At 40.6% G+C, this 17,388-nt stretch overlaps 1 protein-coding gene across 1 annotated transcript; it reads left to right on the forward strand.

Moving 5' to 3' along the window:
• The first annotated feature begins 7,767 nt into the window (after positions 1-7,767).
• LOC103298425 (DDB1- and CUL4-associated factor 8-like) lies at positions 7,768-9,570 on the forward strand. The gene has a single exon (XM_054715058.1). It carries the CDS (start codon positions 7,768-7,770, stop codon positions 9,568-9,570), a length of 1,803 nt encoding a protein of 600 aa, XP_054571033.1.
• Positions 9,571-17,388: the final 7,818 nt, after the last annotated feature.

Raw genomic sequence — 17,388 nt, forward strand, 5'->3', positions numbered from 1 at the left:
CTTGACCAGGAATCAAACCATGACATCCTGGTTCACAGGTCCATGCTCAGCTACTGACCCACACCACCCGGGGAGGACTGTCTTTGTCTTCTAGATTTCTAATTTGTTCAGAAAAGATCTTTATGACATGTACTGTTTGGTATTGTTTAAAATTTTCTTCATGTAAGCAAGTTTATCTATCTGAATTTCTTCAGACAGGTAAGGGGGGTATAAAGAGCTCTTCTTGAGTCTTTTGTTTCTTAGAAATAACCAGTTTAAAATACTAAATATTCCCCAACTTCATATTTTGGTGTGGCAAACTCTGGTTCCTCTCAACAGCAACAATAAAATAACATCCAAATGAAATAAAGAAAGACATGAGTCTTTACTTGGAAAGGACCCATCTTACATATGAGCCCTGATCATTTTCATCCTCATCAGAATCTGTTAAAAACACTTGAGAAGTTCTTATGCATTAAGTCTAGAAATGAAATATTGTGCTGCTTATGTTATCCCACTATCACATGGCCACATAACTGAAAGGAATGCTGGGAAATGAAGTTAATCTCTGTGCCTAGACAGAAGAGGAAGTTTATTTTTGGTAAAAACAACAACAAAAACCCCAAAACAAATAAATAAATAAACCTGGCACTCTCTCTATACCACATTACCACATCATTCCATACTTCTATACTTCTAGCCATACTTTACTTCTAAGTCTATTCTACACTTCTATTAAATATCCAATTTGATTCTTCAGCTTTCCAGGGAGGAATTCTGTTATCTATTTTTCTCTCTGACCCACGGTTCCATTGTCAGGAAGATATTGCTAGTCTATTTCACTACTCTGCCAAATTTAAAATGAATGTTGGGATATTGAGAGGTATGCCAATATCCATATATTTTTCACATATGCTGAATAATCCTACCAATTGAATTCTCACACACTTAGTTATGTTTTTGTATATTTACATATTTATTTGCTTGCTTATTTACTGATTATTTTTTCTTTGGCCATCATGCCAGCAGTGATTGAAAGCATTAGATATACACCTAAAACTAATACAAAATAATATTGAATATAAATTGTAATTAAAAAGTAAAATTAAAAACGAAGAGTATTAGATAGCTAATAACATGACAACATATAAAGATATTTTTAAGGAGATAAAAGCATAATAAAACCCTACAGTAAGTGGCCTCTCAGACTGTTTTCAATGATCCCCTCAGAAAAAAAGTTTCTATTAATCTTAGTACACACTTCACCTTATGATAATGACTGGTTTGCAAGTCTGTGGTGTTCTTTCTGTGAAGGCTGAAAATGAGACAAGCCCTTTACATAAGGGAGGTAGGATAATATTTCAGAAAGGATTCTCTTGAATCCCCAAACACACTGAGGCAATCAAAGAAAGACCCCTCTTTGAATGCCACTTTCAGAATCAGGCAGTAGTACTGCTGGCCTGCAAGAATATTTAGAGCATGTACAGAGAAAGACAAATACAGCATGATTTCACTTATAAGTGGAATCCAGAAAAACAAAACAGAACAAAAACAGACCCATTCAGTGTAGAGAACAGGCTGATGACAACCAAAGGGAGGCAGTTGGGGGATGGGAAAAATAAAAATCAGGGTAATCATTTCAAAACGACTGTATGAGTCAGTTTTAAAACCATTCTAATAGACAAAGGCAGATGGCTCCAAATCCAGTCCTTTAAAAAAAAAAACTGGTTATAGTGATGTCTTGAAACATTCAAGTGGCTCTGGAAGGTTTCTTCTTAAAAAATCTCTCTCCTCGACAAGGAAATTCCTCTTAGATTAAGGAAATAGCTTCTGGGAAAATTAAGCTTATCAGTCAGCCATGTCTTAGAGTGAATTACTTTACTCTTTTAATCAAATTGCTTTTGCTTTAATAGCCTGGGTACAGATTATAGTGTTCTGGGTCATCCTGCCCTCCTAAGCATCATATATACTTACAGGCCAAGAGGAAGTGAAGCAAAATAGAAATCTACTTCCTCTCTGGTTGAACACACCTGCTGATCTCAGCAAAAGGTGACTCCACCAGGACTTCCAATCCAATGACCCTATCAAATTTGACCTCTTTATCTTCCCCTATTGTACTTAATATCCTTCTTGATAGTTAAATTCATGGTTCCTCGTTTTTTTAATATGTGTTTATTGAATTCAGAGAGAGGAGTGGGAGAGAGTGATAGAAACTTCGATGATAAGAGAGAATAATCCATCAGCTGCCTCCTGCATGCCCCCTACTGGGGATTGAGCACACAACGTGGGCATGTGCCCTGACCAGGAATTGAACCATGTGCCCTGACCAAGAATCAAACCATGACCTCCTGGTTGCTCAAACACTGAGTCACACCAGCCGGCCTCATGGTTCCTCACTATAAAAATTTCATTATGTAGGGTCTAAGCTCCCTTGCCTCCAAGCTCTCCATTATCCTCAACTAGCAAACATTTTTGGATTTTAATTTAATCTGTGAGTTAGCCTACTCCACTCCTGTCTTCAAGTATCTGAAATAGAGAAACACAAATGACCATGCTGTCTCATTTCACTTTTATGCTGTACAACTGCAAGTGGACCCTCTCTGCTGCTAGGCAACAATTCTCCATTCCCCTATTGGACTCATTCTCCCATTCACTGAGTTCACTATTCCACATCTTCTGCCTCCAACATCCAGGATGCAAGGCTTTCCTCTTCCTCATTCATGGCTAATATCCTTCTTTTTTCACTGGGAGAATGGAAGCACTTAGAAGAGATATACACATTCTTCCACCAGCAAAGCTAACAACCTATGTGCCTCTGTGCTAAATATTGTGTCTGCCTTCCTATTACAATTCCTCTACCTATGCATCGAATCCTATGCCTTCTGCCTACTCAAGACATTCTTCCTGAAACTTGTATCTCCCTTGCATTATCAGTCTTTACCCTTACATTGTCACTAACATATAACATCCAGTGGTGATTCAGATTAAAAATGATTATCTTGACTGCATTTCTCATTCTGACAAGAATTGCATTGTATCTGTAGATGACCTTGGGTAGTGTGGACATTTGAATAATATTAAGTGTTCCAACCCATGGGCACTGGATGTCTTTCCATTTATTTGTATCTTATTGAATGTCTTTCATTAATGTTTGGTATTTTCCACTGTACAAGTCTTTTATTTCATTGGCTAAATTTATTCTTAAGTATTTTATTGTTTTATGTGCTATTGTATATGGGACTGTTTTCTTAATTTCCACTTGAATAGTTCATTGTTAGTCCTCTAAATCCAAAAGCACTCAAAAACACAAGAAATCTGTAGGCCAATAGTCCTGATGAATAGAGATGCAAAAATCCTCAACCAAGAAAACTAGCAAACCAAATTCAGTAGCACATTAAAAGGACAATACACCACGACAATCTGGGCTCTATCCCTGGGATGAAAGGATGGATCAATGTAAGCAAATTATCAAAGTGGTACACCATTTTAAGAAAATGAAAGATAAATTCACATGATCTATGCACCCATATGTTCATAGCAGCACAATTTACAATAGCTAAGAGTTGGAAACAGCCTAAATGCCCATCAGCAGATGAATGGATTAAAAACCTGTGGTACATCGATGCAATGGAATACTATGCTGCTGTAAAAAAAAAAATAACTCTTACCATTTGCAACAGCATGGATGAACATGGAGAGCATTATGCTAAGTGAAATAGGCAGGTTGGAAAAAGATAAATATCACATTATCTCACTCATTTGTGGAATATAATGAACAACATAAAGTGCTGAACAAAAATAGATCCAGAAACAGAGAAGCATCAAAAAGACCGTCAACGTCAGAAGGGATGTATGAGGGGAGGGGGCGTGGAGATAAGAGATCAAGCAAAGGACTTGTATGCATGCATATAAGCGTAACCAATGGACACAGACACTAGGGGGGTCAGGGCATGCACTGGGAGCGGGGTGAGGTGGGGTGGCCAGGGAGAGCTCAATGGGGGGGAAAGGGAACATATGTAAAACTACATGCAATACTTTAGATAATAAAGAATTTTAAAAAATAAAATAAAATAATAATCACATGATCATCACAATAAGTGCAAAAAAATTGACAAAATTCAATACCTTTTCCCATGATAAAAATTCTTAACAAGCTAGGTATAGACAGAATTTGCCTCAACATAATAAAGGCCACACCTCACAAGCCTACAGCTAACATCATACTACACAGTGAAAAACTGAAAGCTTTTCAGTTGTCCTTTTGTTTTGTTTTGTTTTTAAGATCCAGAAAGGCAAGGATGTCTGTCCTTGACATCTAGTCTACACAGTACTGGAACTTTTAGCCAGAGAAATTAGGCATGAAAATAAATAAGTAAAAGGCTTCCAAATTGGAAAGATAAAAGTAAAAGTAAATGTTTGCAGAAGACATTATCTTATATATGGAAAACTGTAATGATTACAAACTCACACACACACCTGTTAGAACTAACAAATTCAGGAGAGTTAAAGAATACAAAATTCTACCTTCTTCAAATGACTCAGTGGGAAGTACCAGCAGGGGAGCAGAGAGAGGATACTGAATTGGGGAAAGTTGTCTCTCTAGCTCCCTCCCTATGAGCTCACTGACTGAAGACTAATGATCGCTCCTGTCTGATCAGGTCAGACTCTCTACGCTGTCCTTTCTGTCTCAGGTTTTGGTAACTTCTCTTTTTCTTCCCCACCTTTAGGCTTAGAGGCATAATGTATTCCTGGTCATTATAGGCCTGAGGTCCTGACCTTTCCCTGGTGATTTCTCTACAGACTTCTCTCAACTTTGAACAAATCCCACTTAGAACCTGTTTCAAATTGCCCAGGTGAGAGGCGTACCAGGTCAGGGTGCTGATTAACCCACCTCACACACACTCAACTTATGAGTAAAGGTTATCACATCTACTTTCAAAATATATTCCAAACGTAACCCACTTCCACCAACTGTACCATCCTCATCCTAGTTTAAGCCACTATCACTTCTCACCTGGGTGAGAGCAATAGCTTAGTATTTGTGCTGTCTCTTTCTACCCCATTCTATTCTCCACACAGCAGTCAGTGTCCCCTTTTTAAGAAGTAAGTCTGATAATGCCTTTGCCCTGCTCACAAGCTTCTAAAGGCTTTCCACTACACATAGAATGAAATAATAATAAAAATCCCTCCTGGTGGTCAGACAAAAAGGCTCTGTTGAGATGGCCTTTGCTTCTCCTAATCCCCTTGCCTGACACGCTCTGTAATGCTTACTTGCGTTGCTTCAGTCATAGGGGCCTCCTTCAAGTGCCATGGACACTCATATTGTGCCAGTATTTCAGAGCATTTACCCTCAATGTCACTTTACAGGGACCAATCTCATCCTAGATATTTACATGCTCCATCTGTCCTTTCTTTTAGCCCTCTGCATAAGACATCCTATAAATGAGACCTTCTTTGAATGCACTATCTAAAATAACATCCTCTAGTCTATATCTACTTACACAGCTTTATTTCTCTCGAAATTACTCATCTCTGCCTCATAGAATCTATGTATCCACTTGTCTCTGTCCTTTTCCCTATGAGAGAAGGGATTACTACTTTTATTCACCACTAGTATCAGAACCTAGAACACAACATGGTATTTACTTAGAAGCTTTAAATAAATTTGTGGTGAATGAATGAATGAATGAATGGGAATGGAAATATACCAAATGGATCAACTTAATGAAATGCAAACTTAAGTGAAAATTCAATTCATAGTTAGTTTACTTAATGAGCAGGTAAATTCAATAGCATCACATTAAAATAAGCTGATTCAACCTCTAACAATGGAACTCTTCCTTGAAATGGGACTAGACATATTTCCAAGTCAATTAATAGTGATTCCTCCCCTGCATGATGTCTGCATGGGCATAATAGGGTTTAATGCTCTGGTTATCCTGTAATATTTTTGTTTTCCTTGGTTTTGTATTTTGTGGTCCATGGTGGAGCAAGACCCCTTGTTCATGAACATTATCTGAAAACAACAACACACTACTATGCCATGTATCATACATAGAAAAGGGTATCTAAATGCAAATGACAGACAATAGATAGCAAGGACCAAAACAACATAACTATTTCCAGGTGAGCTATAATATTACCAAGGTTTTTCTAAGTTTCCTCTCTTCCAGATTTTAACATCCTCCTCTCCTAATAATTATCCTGAATTTTGAGTCAATTAGTTCCTTGCCATTTCAAATTTGCATAGAAAAACCATAATGATCTGCATCAAAATGACATCATCAATGATTCCTCTCTCATTTGTGGTTTGCTCATCAGTGTGTTATGATTCACTCCTATTGCTGTATTCAATTTTAATTCATTGTCTGATTTTCATACATGATTCCATTATAGAAATATATGTTAATATAGAGCTCCATGTTACTCTTGACAGGCTTTCAGATGGTTTTCGGTTTCCTGTGCTTCTCTTTACAAATCACTATGAATATCCTTTTACATGTCTTTCTCTTACTATTAGACTTGGAACCATTCTCACCCTTTAGAAAACTTTATAATTCTATGTTTAATCAACTTTACACTGATCTTGCAATTACTCTGAGGGAAGTCTTGTGTTCCACATTCTTGGTCAGCAGTTTGCTGTAGCCCTTCGAAAACGACTGACATCACTCGAGATAATTCATTTGGAAAAGCTCTGAAGTTAACGCAGCAATCCCAGTGAACTGTCTCCAAAGAGCATTCTTCTCCTAAAAGCACCCCCATCCAAGCCTCTTACCTATTTGGGGATTTATTTAAAATATTTTGGTAGTTTTATAACATCACAGCAGAATTTCTTTCTCATGACATTATGTTAAAGGGAACAAACTCCAAATAAATACATAGAATCTCAGATGGAAAAAGAAAATAAACGTGCTTCTCTTTCAAATGAGTGAAGCAGTTACTCATTTCAATGTCTATTTGAAATTGACCAAGTGATTTCAGCCTTGATTACACCGAGGGACAAAATTACACTTCTCACTAAAAAAGACTGTCAGGTATAACAAATAAAAACTGACGAGACACAGTGAAATTTGCATTTCAAATAAATAATAAATATCTTTAGTAGAAGTCATGTCGAATGCAATATTTGGGAACTATTCATACTGAAAAATACTCATTTTTAAATCTCAAATGCAATTACCTAGGCCTTGTGTATTTTATCTGTCAACCCTAGGGCTTTTCTACCCATTTGGGCTCTCAAGGTTTCCTTAAAGCGCTTTGATTTGCTGAAGATAGTTGTCTGTATTTGAGGAACTCACTAGCTGTGCGGGCCTTGGCAACCTTTCATCGCATTGCCTTCTTCATTTCCTAAGAGGACATTACCTTCAAGCAAAGCAGGCGAGTCTGAGGGTAAGTGTTTACCTGAGTAGGCTGTTTTGTTGCCGGTTTACTGGTAAGAATGTTTCCAACGTGCAACCAGTTTCCATCTCCGAAGGGACAGCAAGCCCTGAGGCTGCCAGGGGCAGGTGGCTGCAGGGTCGCGGCTCTGGCCTGGAACACGCTGGGCGGCCCTGAAACCCCGCGAGACCCTGGGTGGCAGAAGTCTTTTCAACCTCATCGGCTCCCATAGCTGCCCCGCCCCCCCGAACCGGAAGTTGCCCTTCACACCTTGGCCGACCCCAACGGTGTCCATCCCCGAGGCCTACCTTGTCGTCCGCTGACCCGTTGCGCCCCGTGGCTGGCCCGCTCCCTTCTCCAGGCTTCTAGAACTTTCCCACCACAGCCGGGCCACAGTGAGCACCAGCAGACATGTCTGGCTACGGGAGCAGCACGGATGGCTCGGGGGAGCATTCAGAGCCCGAGGCCGGGATGGGGGCAGCCCGGAGCCTCCATCTGAGTTCTCAGCCTCAGAGGCTCTGGCGAGTGGCCAGGCACAGAGGCGGCAGCGGGGATGCCATCGCTCCCCTCCTGGCCAGCGCAGAGAGCCAAAGCACAGACACGGAGAGTGAAAGCATCCTCTCGGGGACCCTGGAAGACAGAGCAGAAGCCACAGGCGAGTACTCTGACAGCGAGCTGACAGAGGAAGGGGAGGAGGAGGAGGAAGGCGCGGAAGAGGAGGGGGGAGAGGAGGAGGAGGAGGAGGAGGAGGAGGAGGAGGAGGAGGAGGAGGCGGCAGAGCAGCCCCGGGGGCAGAGCGGCGAGGCCAGCCCTCCCCAGCGCGTGTCCGATGAGCGGGAGGCCCTGGAGAAGTGGGTGTCCTCGGAGACCTCCGCGCTGCCCCGGCCCCGCTGGCAGGTGCTCAGTGCCCTGCGCGATCGGCAGCTGGGCTCCAGCGCCCGCTTCGTGTACGAGGCCTGTGGGGCCCGGGTGTTTGTGCAGCGCTTCCGCCTGCAGTACGGGCTGGAGGGCCACAGCGGCTGTGTCAACAGCGTCCACTTCAACCAGCGCGGCACCTGGCTGGCCAGCAGCAGCGACGACCTCACGGTGATCGTCTGGGACTGGGTGCGGCAGCGTGCCGTCATGGCCTTTAACACCGGCCACAGAAATAACGTCTTTCAGGCCAAGTTCCTTCCCAACTGTGGCGACTCCACCCTGGCCACGTGTGCCCGCGATGGGCAGGTGCGCATAGCACAGCTGCCTGCCATCTCGCTCAGCAGGGTGTCCAAGCGCGTGGCCCAGCACAGGGGAGCCTGCCACAAGGTGGCCCTGGAGCCGGACTCCCCTGTCACGTTCCTCACGGCGGGGGAAGATGCAGTCGTCTTTGCCGTTGACCTCAGGCAGGACCGCCCAGCGTCCAGATTGGTGGTAACCAAAGAGAATGAGCGGAGAGTGGGACTGTACACAGTCTTTGTGAATCCTGCCAACACTTACCAGTTTGCCGTGGGGGGACGAGACCAGTTTGTGAGAATTTACGACCAGAGGAAAATCGATGAGACTGACAATAACGGGGTGCTCAAGAAGTTCTGTCCTCATCACCTGCTCAACTGTGATTCCAAGTCCTTCATCACCTGCCTCGTGTACAGCCACGATGGCACCGAGCTCCTGGTCAGTTACAATGATGAAGATATTTACCTCTTCCACTCCTCCCACGCTGACGGAGCCCAGTACGTGAAGAGATACAAGGGGCACAGAAATAATGCCACGGTCAAAGGGGTCAATTTCTATGGGCCCCGAAGTGAGTTTGTGATGAGCGGTAGTGATTGCGGCCACATCTTCCTCTGGGAGAAATCATCCTGTCAGATCGTTCAGTTCATGGAGGGGGACAGGGCAGGGAACATCAACTGTCTTGAGCCCCATCCTTACCTACCTGTGATGGCGACCAGTGGCCTAGACCACGATCCCAAGATCTGGGCACCCACAGCTAAGGCTACCACTAAGCTTACTGGGCTAAATGATGTGATGAAGAAGAACAAGCAGGATCGAGATAGAGAAGGCTTGGGCCACAACCACCTGTTTGACCGTAACATGCTTTCGTTCCTCATGCATCACTTCACACATGGAAGTCATCCTGGTCAACGGCGGCGCAGGGCACCTCTTGAAGGTAGAGTCCTGGATGCAGAGTCAGAGGAGTCTTCTGGTTCCTCAGACACATCTGAGGAGGAAGAAAACTAAGACGGTCAGCGGAGCCCACCATTCTGAATGCCTGATTGCTGCTCCAGCTAGACGTCACCTCAGTAGGACTTTTACCTTTGGAATTCATTTTACCTGTTAGATTTGCCTTTTGCCTTTTATTTTCCACTATGAAAACCTCCTTTCATCTGTTGCCTGCACTATCTTTTCTCCCTCTATGATGTTTTCCCTTTCACTTGTTTTCTTTGCTCCTTATTTCTATGTGAATATGTGCCCTTTTTCTTTTGTTCTCTTATGGTTGACCTTTAAAGGTTCCTAATTCAGGAGGAAATACTGATGGCCTCATTGAATCTATATTGTCATTTCTGACACTTGGAAATTTTACATCTTTTTCATCTTTAGTAGATAATATTAAGGTCTTAGGTTGAGATAAAAATGTTAAATGTGTTTTTTTCTTAAAAATTAAGTAAAAGAGTATATGCACACACATACATACTCCTGCATACTCACACAGTCACACTCAAAAGAGCAAGCAAGAGAGAGATGGCCACCAACACCCCTGTGAAGTATAACACCCTTCTTTTCAGATGTTTGTTGGTGTGATACAACATTCTGTGGCCTAACAAAGGCTTTTCTTCAATAATGCTCCTTAAAATGCATATTATCCCTGGCCTCTTAAGAGCAGGTAGAGAAACTTATATAATGAGATTAGACTTTAGAATGGAAAATTATTGACCACAATTTGTGCTCACTGAGATGCAAAGTTAGGGACAACTTCCTAGATATCTGGGGCCCATAGCCCCTCCAAAGGTCTGCTGTCAGGAAAAGACCATAAATGTCACAAAAGAACACAGTGAGTCAGAACTAACACTGTGTTTTAAAACAGAAAAGGAAATGGAAGAAAAGGTGGTTAGATAAATTCTTAGCAAGATAATTTATTCGTCTAGAATTAATAACTTTGTGTTGTTGCCATTTTATGAATGCACATGTTAATATTGATTAATTTGACTAGAGGGGCTGGTAAGGATGAAATTTAATTACATGATATTGTTTACTCTGTACTTTGAATTCTTGTGCAGTTTCATGGCTGAGAACTCCCAAAAGATTACTTTCCAAGAAGTTCTCTTGGGACAAACATCTCCTAAAAGATACCAGCCAAGAATATAAGAATTCCTAATATTTGAAAGTATATTTTTCAACTAATTTCCAAATAACTTCATGTTGCAATAAAGAGTTGTTTATATTGATAGATAACTTTGATATTAGAATAAGTATCTCATTAGACATTTAGGCGTTGCTCAAAATTCTCTTTGGCTCATTTCATGAGGTTAAATTGCTTTTTAAAATATTTTGTTTTAAGCCTTATTTATTGTAAATGTGGGACATATAATGTCCAATTACCATTCAGTAATAATGTTTTTGTTTTACAAACGTTATTTGTGTAAGTGAAGCAGGGTCCTCCTTGGCCCCAACACCCTTCTTTTTAGAAGTTTGTTGGCAAAGAAGGATGTGATAAAACATTCTGTGCCCTAACAAATGCTTTCCTTCAGTAATGCATATTATCTCTGGCCCCTTGAGAGCAGATAGAGAAATTTATATTATGAGATTAGACTTTAGAATGGAAAATTAATATATTTATATTATTTATTTCAGAGTGGAAGGAAGAGGGATAAGTTAGGAACAACTTCCTGGGTATCTGGGGCCCACTGGTAGCCCCTTCCAAGGTCTGCTGTCAGGAAAAGACATTGAATATCACAAAAGAACACAGTGAGTCTAAATTAACACTGTCATTTAAAACAGAATAAAATACAGAACAGAAAAGAAAATGGAATAAAAGGTGGTTAGATAAATTCCTAGCAAGATATTTGGTCTGTCTAGAATTAATAACTTTGTGTTGTTCCCATTTTATGAATTCACATGTTAATATTGATTAATTTGAGTAGAGGGGCTGGTAAGGATGAAATTTAATTACATGATATTGTTTACTCTGTACTTTGAATTCTCATGCAGTTTCATGGCTGAGAACTCACAAAAGATTACTTTCCATGAAGTTCTCTTGGGACAACCATTTCCTAAAAGATACCAGCCAAGAATGTAAGAATTCCTAATATTTGAAAGTATGTATTTGAAACTATTTTGAAGAATAAATTCATGTTGCAATAAAGAGTTGTTTATACTGACAGATAACTGTGTGATATCTTTGGAATAAATTTCTCATTAGGCATCTATGCATTGCTCAAGATTCTCTCTGACTCTTCAAGAGGCTAAATTGCTTTTAAAAATATTTTGTTCTAAGCCTTCTTTAATGTAAATGTGGGGCATACGATGTCCAATTACACTTGAGTAATAATGTTTTTGTTTTATAAACATCTGTGTGAGGGATGCAGAGACCTCCTTGGCCCCAACACCTCTGCGAAGTATAACACCCTTCTTTTCAGATGTTTGTTAGTAAAGAAGGATGTGATAAAATCCTGTGGCCTAACAAAGGCTTTTCTTCAATAATGCTCCTTAAAATGCCTATTATCTCTGGACCCTTGAAAGCAGGTGGAGAAATTTACATAATGAGATTAGATTTTAGAATGGAAAGTTATTGACCAACATTGCTGCTCACTGAGATTCAAAGTTAGGGACAACTTCCTAGGTATCTGGGGCCCATGGGTAGCCCCTCCCAAGGACTTCTGTCAGCAAAGGACCTTAAATGTGTGTGTGTGGGGGGGGGATTTGGGGGGGGGAAGAGATCAATCAAGGAACTTGTATGCATATATTCATAACCCATGGACACTGAAAATATGGTGGGAAGGCCTAGGGCAGAGGATAGGGGCAGGCTAGAGGGGTTCGATGGGGGAGAAAGGAGACATATGTAATACTTTCGACAATAAAGATTTTATTGAAATTTGAAAAAATGCAGTGACTCTGAATTAACACTGTGGATTAAAAGAGGATATAAGGAGACCAGAGTTATAAACTTGAATCCCAAGTGTGGGGCTACCCTGCACAATTGTCTGAGGTGTATACCAGAAATAAAATCAACAAATAAATAAAAAACTTTTGGAATTTCCACTGACACATCATGGCAGTGAGAACAGTGGCAAGAGTGGATTACTACCCAGTTCTTTATTCACCTGCTATTTGGAAGCATGTCTGCCATTGGGGTTTCGTACTCTGAACTAAAACCTTCTTCAGAGTTCCCTGCTTGGCTCTGAGATTCTTTGTGCAAAAAGAGGCACTGGGATGGAGGGGGCGGGGGGGGGGCAGGCTGGAAGAGGTCAAGGGGTGGAATGGGACATATGTAATACTTTCAACCATAAGATTAAAAAAAAAAACACAAAAAAACAAGAGCCACTTAGGGTGAGGTTTGGAAGGCAAGTAGGAGCCCTATTTGATTTATGCTCAGAAGGAAGGGACATAGGCACACTGGTTCTCATCTACTGGCTTCCCTTAGTGTGAGGCAGCAGCCAGGCCCACAGCTACAGCGCCCCCCCCCCCGAGCTCTTTCATCGTCAGCAGCTCCATAAGAAAGAGTACCCACTTCTGCCCAGCACTCCCGTCCCCATGGGTGCAGGTTTGGGGGCTGCGAAAGATCAGTATGGTTTCCAGACTGTCCTCTCAGGTTCCATCTGTTCCTTAGGGATCCCAGTCTTTCCTGCTTCCCCACTTCTCATCCCTCTCTCCTCCCTGAATGCTATGCTGACCTCAGGCTCCAGCACCTGAAGCAGACAAAAGCCTCATGGAGGCTGCTGATGCAGATCCTGCAATCACATACCATGAGGTTCCCGTTACAAGTCCCCCTTACGTGCGTATCACCTCCGGTGTTTCTGTGCCTCTGTTTGAACTCTGAGGGAGGCAACCATCCCCACGCACTTTGGATTGAGTAAGGCACCAGATTGCGTAGACAATTTGCCATTTGGAAGAGTAAATTCCTTCTAAGAGGGACATTTGACTTGATCCATATAAATGGACAGATGGATGAGTAGATACAGAGATAGATGGGTAGAGAGAGGAAGAGAGAGAATATGGAGTCAAATAACTAATTTGAAAAGTAAAATTATGATAATAGGTGAAAACCAAGCTGGTGGCATAGGTCCAGGAAAATGAAAGGAATGTTACCAGCTTAATTTACGTAAATATTGGTCTGTTAGTATATGGGAGAGAACAATAAATATCACAACCAACTTACCATGAGGTGGTGGGCAAAGCTAACAATTCTATCACATAAGCAGGCAAAATTTCACCTTCAAATTTAATTTTTCAACACCAATTATTTTCATTCCACAATGGAATATCTACAGGACAGTTCTGTGTAGGCCCTCGTGTCCTTTATGCAATATTATAATTGTGTCCTAATTATGCACAGATTTTAACGGCATAGAGCTGTGACAGATGCCAAACTATACTTTTAAAAAAGACATCTTCTGGCAGCCATTCCTTAAAAGGACAGGTGTGGAAAAGACCACAGATGGGGAAAAAAAAACATAAAGGAGCCTAATTGCTAAATGGCAGGCCAAAAATTTGTAGTGAGTTCTATTTGTCCAGCAGTGACTTTCAGCATTGCTCCTTCTACCCTGTGAGCCAAAAGCATGATGGAAGAAATTTACAACAGACTGGACCTTACCCAGCCTGTGATCAACATCTGTAAACTTTACTAACTTAATTTGCCCTGACTTTAGTATCTTCCATAGTAAAACGAGAAGCTTAGATTTTTAGATTTCATTCTCAGAGCCTTATGGAGCACTTAATACATATTTCTTTAGTGGGCAATGAGTTCAGAGATGGGTGTATGAGAAGGAACTGATTACACTGGTCTCAATCTGTGTCCTGGGGAGGATTAGGGAGTTTTGGATGTTTCACTATAAGAGGGTTGGGAAGTTTCCTGTCCTGGTGTTTTACACAAAGTACAATATTTACCACCACCACCCCCCGCCTTGTAACTCTATCTCTAAGCCAATTATATAAGCAAACATCTATGGAAATTAGATACTATCAAGTATATTCAAATGTAATGTCTTAATAATTCTTCAAAATAAACATATTAAAATGGAGGACAGAAAACTGAAGTTCAGTGAAAGTAACTTTCCAAAGTCATTAGCTAAGAAGGTATACATTAGAGGATCAACTAGAATTTGTTACTAAATTAATCCAACATATAGTGGCACATAACACGATTGTTTTGGTGCATGGTAATTGGACTTAGGTGACAATAGAAATTGGGATCCCAAGTCTCAAGTTTCTTTCATGATATTTTTCAAGTTTTAAATAGTCTTTCTTTGATATTATACATAAACCACACTAAAATCATGACATTTAAAAGTCACCTTTCACCTGTTACGGTGGCTGTAGTCTCACTTTGGACTTCTGTCAGCTGTGTGACAGACATGTTAGCAAGCCAAGTCCCTGAAATTGAATTGTAGGCCTCTGAGAATGAACAAAAACAACAACAACAATGACCAATAAAAACAATTACAAATATGAAATCAATAAATTCTGGGATAGGGTTAGTACTTCTAGCTTCAGCTACACATTGATTTGGATGACATTGACTGAAAATATTTTTGCTAGTAGAAGGACCAAAATTCTGCCACACTGAAGCTTTTTGGGGGGATATTTCTTTTTAAATACTTTTATTGACTTCAAAGAGGAAAGGGGAGAGAAAGAAATATCAATGATGAAAGAGAATCATGGATTGGCTGCCTCCTGCACACCCCACACTGGAAATCAAGCCCACAACCTGGGCATGTGCCCTGACCGGGAATAGAACTGTGACCTACTGGTTCATAGGTCGACTCTCAACTATTGAGCCACACCAGCTGGCCTGCTTTGGGGAATGTTGATTTAAGCTGTTTATTAAGAAAGACTCAGAAATAACCTTTGACCCTCCCCCTTTTCCTGACCAAGAGATTCAGACAGAGAAACCTGCTTCAGGTTGGAGAGTTTAGGATGTCTCCTTAGCCCAATTTGTGTTAAGTATAGTAAACAAGAGGGCTTCAGGTAGCTCCCTGTTAGCTGGATACCCCCTGTATCCCACTGTGTCTGAGTCTCCTTGCAAGGATTTGCCTGCCATGTGTGTCCTACTGCTCCTTAACTACCTGAAGATCACCCATTCTTACTTCTGAAATCTAATGATTTTGGAATTTTTATGCCATTGTGAATTCCTCATGCACATTTATTAAACTTTGACTTTTCTCCTGTTCATCTGTCACTTTTAGTTTGGTTATTAGCCCATCCTAGAAGAATTTAAAAGGTGGGAGGTAAGGAATCAAAGCTTTTTTTTACCGAAACAGAAGCATTCCCAATTAACATTAAGAACAAATAAGATCCCTGACCAGTTTGGCTCAGTGGATAGAACGTTGGGTCGTGGACTGAAAGGTCCCGGGTTCAATTCCAGTCGAGGGCATGTACCTTGGTTGCAGGCTCGATCCGCAGTAAGGGGCGTGCAGGGGGCAGCGGATCGATGTTTGTCTCTCATCGATGTTTCTTACTCTCTATCCCTCTCCATTCCTTTCTGTAAAAAATCAATAAAAATATATTTTTTAAAAAAGAACAAGAATGTGCACGAAAAGCACTACATTCAAATTAAAGTTGTTCAGGAGATCCCAGCAAATGCAGGGAGTGATGGAGAAGTAAGAGGTATGAAGAGTGCAAAATACATTTAAGGGTAACTGATTGTCGATGATAAGACATATGGGCAATCTGAGAGCATCTCATTAATAAGAACTAATTAATATGAGAATTGAACAAAGTGACCATTTACAAAAAGCTCATGTGCGATTATTGCACTAAAATTTAAGAACAGTGACTTATTTGGTTTGCTTTAATATAGCATCTGCCATAAGGTGGCTTCTGATTTCAGTTGGCAATTTCCGCCTTTAATATTGATCCCATTAGATTCCCCTCAGTACTTTAAAACTAAGGTGACCAGATTTTAACATTCGTAAAGCAGGACACCATTGACGGGGGGGGGGGGGGGGGGGGTTCTTGATTAAAAATTTGGTCTATATGGAGCAACAAAAATTTTCATAGAACGCAAAAATAGTATTGTAATATATATTTTTAAATTTCAACATAAGCACAATTTACAAATATAATAAATAAAAAAATATGTATAGTATTATTTTATTCTTTGGCATATTTCTCATTTGAGTGAATTTTTTTTAGATTGCTATCGTTGTTTAAAAGGTCACGAATTTGCCGTAACGTAAGGCGTAAGTGTCACTTTCAAGGCCGGCGCTAGACTTTTTGCCGCCACTATAAAATATAAATAATACGAGTACTGTCGGCTAAATTCAAGAAAATTTATGTATTTATGAAATAAATTACTTACCTAAATTATCTGAATAGCTGATTTGTAATGACATCACTTGTTTAACTAGCTTACTAGCACGCAGTACGATGTGTATCGTCTGAGAGACAGTTACAAAATATTTTCGTCGTTGCCAATCCCAAAAAATGCCATTGTTCATTAGTCCAAACAATGGTGGTCGAATTCTAACAACTGATCAACAATGCGAACTTTGATAAGCAGTTCTCATAATCACTTCTCAACAATTATTTGTTATTATTAAAGTTTAACATTATAAAATTAACAAAAATAATATAAATCTCATATCCTGGCTAAATAGCCACATGACCGCCGAAAACCGTATATTCCCTTCCCGTTCTCCTGCTGTTCCCTAGCTTGTCGTGCATTCTTTCCAAAAATCGGGACTTTTTTAAAATGCCGTGGGACGCGGGACAAATTGTTAAAAATCGGGACTGTCCGGCCAAAAGCGGACGTCTGGTCACCTTATTTAAAACATGTCTGTGCTCATTTTGAAATTAAAGAAACTGTTTGCTGATTTTTTTCTTTTTTATATATTTTTATTG

This window comes from Eptesicus fuscus, chromosome 1 (genome assembly GCF_027574615.1).
Source record: "Eptesicus fuscus isolate TK198812 chromosome 1, DD_ASM_mEF_20220401, whole genome shotgun sequence".
NCBI lineage: Eukaryota > Metazoa > Chordata > Mammalia > Chiroptera > Vespertilionidae > Eptesicus > Eptesicus fuscus.

Bases quoted from the DNA above. Each gene is read 5' to 3' on its own strand.
- LOC103298425 (XM_054715058.1), top strand. From the start codon at position 7,768: ATGTCTGGCTACGGGAGCAGCACGGATGGCTCGGGGGAGCATTCAGAG.